The sequence below is a fragment of the Boleophthalmus pectinirostris genome, unplaced genomic scaffold (assembly GCF_026225935.1).
Source record: "Boleophthalmus pectinirostris isolate CB_2022bp ecotype Guang Dong unplaced genomic scaffold, ASM2622593v1 HiC_scaffold_14, whole genome shotgun sequence".
In the NCBI taxonomy this organism is placed as follows: Eukaryota; Metazoa; Chordata; class Actinopteri; order Gobiiformes; family Gobiidae; genus Boleophthalmus; species Boleophthalmus pectinirostris.
The window spans coordinates 19,467,807-19,476,578 of record NW_026571047.1 but is presented as its reverse complement, the minus strand read 5'-3'; the positions used below and the strand labels follow the sequence as shown (position 1 = coordinate 19,476,578).

Sequence of the window (8,772 nt, the reverse complement as noted above, 5' to 3'; positions counted from 1 at the left end):
AGTACAATTTAGTTTAAAAGTCATATAAATTGCAAAAATGTAAGCTATATATTTACTTTGGTACTTTGGTTTAAAAACTTGAAATGACTTGAATCTCAAAGCAGATGACTTGGACAGTGACTCGAGACTCGACTTGGACTTGCCTGTATTTGACTTGACTTGACTCGACCTCTTTGAGATCAAAGACTTGAAACTTACTTGAGACTTGTAAAACAACGACTTGGTCACACCTCAGGATGACAACTTTATTGAAATTCATCCAACAGTAGAGCTGTAACGATATCCAGATCTCTCGATACGATATTCTCATGATATCCATCTCACAGTGTAATATTTATTGTGATATTTTGTGGAGCCAAAAAATAATAATATAAAATTGTGATGCATCAGAATGATATATGTGCTACTTTTCTCTCGTCATCCAAAGAGCCAAAAAATTATGATTTTAAAGTGCTTCATAACAGTTATTTTAGCTTGTAGATTGGACTGAAACAGAGCAAAGGAACATAGTCTGTGTAGTTCTCACTATTTTTTTTTTAGCTGTTGCTCCACCAAAACAATTAATTTAAGCAAAGAGGCTTGTAATTTTTTGATATATTGTGATGGCCCACGATATTATTGTGAGAACTTTGACGATACAATATCACCGTATTTCTGTTATTGTTACATTCCTATCCAAATAGCGAACAATGCAAACAATAATGATTAATTAAAGTTGTAAAAATAGCACAAGACTTGCCACATAAGCAACAGATACAACAATTTAAAAGTTCTTCCTTATTTCATCACAGTCTGTTTCTTTTTTGGGATACAACAACTCATTAAATCGCCTCATTTAGCCTCTGAAAACCGGAATGATACAAGAGGAAGGAGGATTGAGTTGTTTGTAAAATAAAGTCCAAAATAAACCACATCTAAAGCTGCCACATCCTTAGTGAACACGTAACCCAGAGGAAGTAATAAGAATAGGCTCTGTACACTGCGCGTACTTAATCAATTGGCACGTTCCCAAAGCGCTGTTAGCCGATATATCTTGTCCAGTTAATCTCCCAATTTATCGTTTCTAGGCTACCATCACATTAGCAACCTCTTTTACCCCACCCATTCTTTCTCTCTCTCTCTCTCCCTCTCTCTCTGCATCCATTTCTCTCTTCTTTCTTTCTCAATGAAGTTTCAGCACAGCTCCTCCAGCCCCTCCCACCCGGTGCTTTAATTGTCATCCTCGCTTCGTCTTAAAAACCGTGCGCGCCTATAGTCTCTTGCATAACTCCGGACGCGAACGAGAGCGCACTGGCACGTACTCGCTCCCCGTCTCAGATCATCCCGTGTTGTCTTCATGCGCATTGCCTGACGTACCGGTGAACGATGCAGGTGTGCGCCGTGATAGTCCTCGTCTCCAGCTCGGTTCTGCTTCTGCTGCTCCAGGGATGCTGCGCCGCGGCGAAGGACTGGAAAGTATTGAACAACGATGCCACGGAGAACTTACCGGAGTACAGAGGCAATGCCAACGCGCGGACGCAACAGCAAGTGATGGCGAGGGCGTCCAACAGCGGCAACCACAACCACACTTTGAATAACAGGGCGAAGAACGGAGGAAGGGCAGCTAATACGATTTCATATAGTAAGTGTGCCATTATGGATGATATTTGGAGTTTTACGCACATTACGCACAGTCAAATGTTACAAATTACAGTCATATGTGCTTAAATGTGTACAATTTATGTCACTTGAGAGCACGTTTAGAATAACTTAACTCATTTAAAACATGGAAAACTGATTGAGAATATGATTTGGCACACAAGTTGGCTCGTTTTGTGCTTAATTTACGCACACAACAAAATAGCGATAGACACTTGACACTGGCTTTTGTTTTAGATTACACTCTGCAGACGTCAATTCTTAAAACAAATCAAAATAAAATAAATCTTATGTCATAACTGATGTGAAAATTAACAGACCCCTTGCCCATAATTATGCTAATTAACCAACAAGGGCGTTTGTGCTCAAGTGGAATCGTCAAACTTTCACCTTTTGCAAATCAAATACAGGCCCAGGTCTGTATAATTGAACCCATCTTGTCACAATATAAGAAATTTCCCTTCATTTGAGTTAATTCCTTCCCACTAATTACCAAATTAAGAACAGCTCCGGCGCAGTGTTGAGTTTGTGCCCAGTGCAAATGTGCGGTGGTGGCGTGTGATGTAGAGACATTTTTGTGGCTTCTGCTGCACTCCGCGAGTTGAAATGAAGCGTTTAAAGGAGAATCAACATTTTTCACTCATTATTTCCTATACTATTAGAAAGAAGGGCTTTACTCACTCTCTGCGTAATTGTGATTGCAACAACGTGGGTTCTCCAATGGAAAATGCCAGAGTTTATACATCAATAGTTTTCTTTGGGTGGTTTGGGATCGCCTTTTAAATGCAAGAATGCCTTTGAGATTACTCCCACCTGTTACCAATGAAAATATTCTGATTGGGTCTAGCTCTGTCAAACTGGGTGGTACATTTATCACAATTTAGTCTTAATTTCAACAATTAACTTATTGATTGCATGGAAAGAAGTCATTATCTATTAGTGGTGAGGAGATGGAGAGAGCTACATTGTTTGCAAGCGAGAGTTTTACTTCTTGATGATAATAATAATAGGCTATTTAAGCAGAAGTATGTACACTAAAGAATTAAAATCGAGTTGGGGTGATGAAGCATAAAAAAGATGATTTATATTATTGAGATTTGATTATTTTTTCCCACTCACGTTTGTATAAGATTAACATTGAGTGGCAGTGGTAGAATATAGCTAGAAGTTCCATCTTTTTTTAATATATAAGTAAAAGTTGTGGTTTGCGGAACATCCTATTTACAAAAGTCCACTAGGCTAAAAGTCACTACAGTAAGCACAGTACCGAGAATGCAAAAAATCAGATTATGTGTTCCATTATGGCTGTAATTTAAGGCTTCATAAAACAGTTTTGGTAGCTCATCGACAGTAATAGGCAGCCTCTTTGTCCGCGGTCGTCACGGTGTCAGCGCGGTTTGGACCGGTGCCTGGCCCGTCTCCAGCTTTCTCCCAAACGACTCTCTCCCTCTCATCACACAGGGAGAATTAGCAGCTCACGCAACTGTACAGTAGTCTGCCGTGATCTGCTTACAAGCCATTAAAAGATTGTTTTTTAATGGGCAAAATGCAAGGAAATGCGTTATTTATTTCAGTGTGCTTTGCGTTGCTCAATATTACAACAGAAGTCGCCTCCCAGGGGAGAGCCAAAATTATTATGAAGAGAAAATATAATGGAAATGGTCTGGTTTAGGGCGCATTCACACTTGCATACACAAATCAATATTGGGACTAAACCTGGAACTAAGGGCCTGTTTACACAAGAACGCTTGCGGGTAAAAACGACAAAATATTTTATCAGAAGTGCCTTTCGTTTAAACGGTGATGGCATTTTTGGAGCTTAAAAATGCAAAAATCTGAAACCAGCCTCCAGAGTGGAAAAGTTGAATACACTCCACCATAGCGTTTCTGTCTACACTGCCCAAGATGCAAAACTCTGGTCAAATCTGCTCACTTCACGTACACGTTTACGCCACATACATCACCACCTAGTGTCACCACCGAGCCACCCGGCATGCATACCCAATCCAATTCCACACACTTTTGCGTCACCATATGCACGCAGATTTCCTCCTGTAAACGCTCATCTAAACGCAGAATAAAAAGTGAAGACGCAACGCCACTTTTGCGTCTTCTGTTCAAACCATCATAATATAAACGTAGCCTAAACTTGGGCTGGACCAGGACTCAAAATCAGCTGTAAACAGGACTAAACTGTGCTAAAGTGAACATATCTTTTAGACCTCTGTCAAGGTTTAGTTGTTGATCTCGCAATGGTGAAGACGTTTGCTCAAACTCTAAAATATCAGTGATAATTTCTCCCAAAATAAAACCATGTGCATCTTTGTATACTTTAACCATAACAAATCAAGTGTTATTTTAGTTTTATCTTATTTTGCAGTGGTACAGACGCTGCGTGATAACTTGAGTCCATATGTCATAGTTTAGGAGTAAATGCATGTTCCATATTGTCTTACAAAGTTCTCTTAATCCTGAAAAAACTATTACTTTTAGTCCATTCTCTGGCTGGAGAAAGCAGACATGGAATTCAAGTATTTAGTATTAATTTCACACAACAGCTTGTCTGTGTGGTAAGCGCCACTTGATGCGTGTGGTAGCCATTGTGTACAACTGTGGCAATCCCTTAGTGGCCACAACAGAATAACACGAGATCAGGTTTTCGAAAAGGGAAGTCACCGCGTATAAACCCTTTGTTTAACCCTAAAGAAAACCACGCAGGGAATTAGATACTTGGGCTAGCGTATCATTTGTTAACCGACATTTCACTGCTTCTTGTAAAAATGGGACAATAACTGGAGCTGTTAAAAGTTGTGGCTACTATATAGGATTACAAGCCGTGGATGTTATCTGAAATCAGTCTGGCAGATGTCCAAGATAGCACCAAAATGTTCGGCCTTAAAATAACTAGACCACAGCTATTTTCTCTGCCCCGGGTTTCCTGAGGGCCAGTGTCCAATGCCAGTTTTCCTCCCCAAAATGAACCCTCCATTATGTTCGATTGAGCTTGAGTTGTTTAATGGCCCCACAGTCTGGATTTGCTATCAGCTGAGTACTGCCAGTTGGATGCTTTTGTCAAACTCTATTGTCAGCTAATCACACAATTCAAACTGTGAATCTGGCTTAGATTTAATGTACACAGTGAGTAGGTGGTACTTGAGTAACACTGAAATATATTTTACTTAGTACTACTGACTCTACAAAAAATCTGACTGCCTCTAGTGGTACTACCACCCCCTGTACACCCTTCTCTGTTATCATACACCAGTGAATATTGTTTATGCAACTAGAACTAGAAACTAGAAACTAGAACTACAGGCTGCTATAACTGCTAATAATCTGGTTTATTTGACCTACATCACATCACATGTACTTTACTTATGTGACCCACATTAAAGGTACTCTATGTAACTTTTCTGGGCGAGGGTCTAACAATCTTAACAATGTTATGCTTTGCCTAGAACAGGGGTCTCCAACATTTTTTCTCTCCAGTAAGCAACCAATTTTAGCAGTCGCAAAGAAACAAAGTAAATATAAGAGCCACTGCGAGCCTTAGATGGGGAACAGTAGTCTGATTCATCAGCCGGTTTCACTTTGTGGAAACCGTCTGACCTTGCAGTGTTAAGATTTGTTCACTCGACAGTAGGCGGGTACTTTTTTTTATTTAACCAATCGCTGCTATTTGGTTGTGATGTATGTAATGCGCCGCTAACGTGGCTAACTGGTATATTAAGCTTTTCCCAAATCCTATAGGAAGAAGGGCAATAACGTCTTTCCCCTTGATAAAATTCACCAAACATTCTCTTTGTTCCAGCTTTAAATCCTCGATCTTGGGAATCATTGCCAACACAGAATGTATGGCTCTTCATTGATTGGCTGGTGCCCGGATTTGCACTTCAGGGTTTTTTGCAAACCGTCTAGTGTATTTTGATTCCTGACCTAGTCACTGGAGAGAAATGAAAATGAGCAGAGGTACTAGGCGGCGCCAGCCTAACTAACTTTTCTGGGTGAGGATCTAACAATCTTAACAATGTTATGCTTTCCCTAGAACAGGTGTCTCTAACATTTTTTCTCCAGTCAGCTTCCTTTATGAAACAAAAATGCCAGAGAGCGACCAATTTTAGCAGTCACAAAGAAACAAAGTAAATACAAGAGCCACGGCGAGCCTTAGATGGGGAACTGTTAGATGCTTATAAAACATAAACCATTATCCATTTATCGGTGCACCAAGTTGTGTATCAGAATGATATATTTACCTTTAATTAATCAAATTTGACTTATTATCCACAATACATATATTTCAGAAATCCTTTGGTGAGCTACTTGGAAGGGGGTGGAGAGCTACTGGTAGCTCCTGAGCCACAGGTTGGAGACCTCTGGCCTAGAATTTTCTACAGTGTGGCAATAAACTTTTCTATCTCCATATCAACAAGCAACCACCACCATAGGTCGGATCTGTGGAGAGGTGACCAAGCTCACAGTGCAATTGCTTGTGTTCCAAGGCATTTTAAGCAATGAAAACAGCCCTATATAGATATATAAGTTGAATGCCATATTGTGGAACATTCAAGTCGGTCCACCAGAAAAGTTTGCATAGTGCACCTTTAAACAAAACAAAACAAAACAAAAAAATCAGTAAAACAAAAGTAGAAATGTGTTAATGTTTTTGTAAAATAAAGCAAACATTCTCCACAAATGTATTCAAGAAACCACATATACTCTGTACATCTGTCCATTCCAAACAGTTTATTCTGGACTGAAGCCATAACCCTAATCATGAACTCTGTCTTTCTCCCCAGGTGCCTCTGAGCTGAGCTGCAGAGAGCTGCGTTCCACTCGCTACATCACGGACGGATCCTGCCGCAGTGCCAAGCCCGTCCGGGAGCTGGTGTGCTCGGGACAGTGCATGCCCAGCCACCTCCTCCCCAACTCCATCACGAGGGGCAAATGGTGGAGGAACAACGGCTCCGAGTACCGCTGCATCCCGGCGCATTCCCGGACGAAGAGGGTCCAGCTCCAGTGTCCCAACGGAAACACTCGGACTTATAAAATCCGCGTGGTGACATCTTGCAAGTGTAAGCGCTTCAGGCCCCACCACAACCAGTCGGAGGCCAAGGAGGTGCCCAAAACGCAGAGGAACAGGAAGCACGGTCGGTTGTCCCAGGATAGGAACAAAAACAATACGCCTCTCATAGACAACATGTACTGAAATGACTTTGAATAGGACTCTAGATATACTATACAAGAATATATCTCCGGCAAAGAGGAGATGAGACTCATAAGCTAATATGTGCTGGGCTGGTTCAAGTCATGGACATCATTATCAGTCCTGCTTCTCAGCCATATTGTCCAATGTGATATAATGCATGACAAATACCATTATCGAGAGCTTGGCCGGTCGAGAGATGTAGCACTGAGTCAGATAAACATAACATGTTGAAAATATCGCTTAATCGCTTTGACACTATCTGATTCAAACTTAACGAGAAGACCTGAATGTTTCCGGTCCACCTGTACAAACACCCAGCGGATACGCACAACAACACTCGGCCGTAACTTTCCAAGAGCTCCAAGGTTTTCTGAAGGCAGGTTTTGCTTTTAAATGGTCCTAATCCATCTCCATTCTGGCTCTGGTTCGGAGGAGATGACAGCAGCTAAGGAAGGGGTCAGACGTTGGATGTTGACAGGTATTGATGAGGTTTTGGACAGTGCCTCAGCTCCTCAGTCATCAGGACAGCCCCGAGCAGCAGTGTGTCCCAACTGGAGCCACCGAACCCCGTGCTTGTCAGCTACAGTAGCGACTTTTCCATGACTCAGACTGAGAATCTGGACAGAAATGAAAAGGGAAGACATGATTTTATATTAGCTCTGACGCAGCTTTGTAATTTGTGAATCTGAAGGTACATTTCCAATAAGATGGTGAGGAGTGAGTTAGTACGAATCATATCAACCCAACCTAAACATGCTCAACAGGTTGTCTTCCAGCTACAGATTCCTGACCAATATCCCAGCCAAATTTTCTGTGCCGGTTCAATTAAATCTACAAGTAGAAAAGTCACAGTTAGCTTTGGATTTGAGAGAAATATAATAAAGTTTTTTGTTTTAAACAGCAGTAATGAACACTATACTGACGCTGTGCTAAGATAATGCACAAAATCTAAGGAAAGTTACAGTTTTTTTTTTGTGGTAGTATACCTTACCTTACCTTACCTTACCTTACACAAATAAACAAAGGTAAATGCAGATTCCAAACTGAAGGGTCCCACCCAGTCCAGGAATCGAACCCAGGATCTAACCGCTCCAAGACCTCTTGTTGCTTTTCCTCAATCTCATACTTCACACTATATTATTACGATTTTGTCAAGCATAAAGAAATTGTCCTCATGAGTAAATTTCTCCCCGTCCTTCAAGACCACTGAGGCGACTATGAGGAGCAGTGTGGGACCCATCTCCAGATTTTGAGCTAGGCTTGTCAGGACTACCTTAGCTAGAGGATTTTAACTTATTGTGCATGTTTTGGGTTTTGAGTCTTACAGGAGATAAACATGTAAACCAGGACGAGAATCAAACCTTTAAACATCGTGCACACAGCATCGTTTTCAAAAAAGTTTTCGTTTATATCAACCCGCATAAATATGCCATCAAGCGCCATCATAACTACACCGAGCCTCTGGGAGGCACCTGGATTAGATTCAAGCCTGTAGCATTTATTTTATTACAGTTTAAGTTTTACTCAGAAATACCTTGAAAAACATGCATTACTGAGTGGGCTCGCCTCTCCACAGATATGTTAAAGAAGTGGCAAAATTGCTGAACTCCGAGTGCTCATTGGTCTCTGATCATGGATATGAAACATCAGCTGTGTGTGCAAATGCAAATACATAAGAAATGCGACTGCTGCTCTGAATGCTTCCATGATCATAGCAAAATGTAAACATTGGACGCACTTTACATGAAAACACAAAACCGTAGTTTTCCAGAGTCTCCACTCTAGCTGGAGTTTTTAGAAAGATTCATTTTCAGGGGCGAATTTTCCATTTGCATGTAAAAGGCAGGTACAAATGAAGGGAAATGTCTCAGCCTTAACCTTGCTGTGAGGTGAGTGTGCTTCCCACTCAGCCACTGTGCCCCTCACCC

General features: G+C 41.1%; 1 protein-coding gene across 1 annotated transcript; it reads left to right on the top strand.

Annotated features, from left to right (window-relative positions):
• Positions 1-1,283: 1,283 nt before the first annotated feature.
• Positions 1,284-6,844, top strand: sost (sclerostin). The gene is made up of 2 exons (XM_020918295.2): positions 1,284-1,621; positions 6,435-6,844. Exons 1-2 carry the CDS (start codon positions 1,366-1,368, stop codon positions 6,842-6,844), a joined length of 666 nt encoding a protein of 221 aa, XP_020773954.1. The 5' UTR covers positions 1,284-1,365.
• Positions 6,845-8,772: the final 1,928 nt, after the last annotated feature.

What these genes read in the sequence shown, in the direction of transcription:
- sost (XM_020918295.2), top strand. Translation starts at nt 1,366, where the DNA reads ATGCAGGTGTGCGCCGTGATAGTCCTCGTCTCCAGCTCGGTTCTGCTT. An exon ending in AGCTAATACGATTTCATATA is followed by an intron (nt 1,622 to 6,434) that starts GTAAGTGTGCCA and finishes CTTTCTCCCCAG; the next exon opens with GTGCCTCTGAGCTGAGCTGC.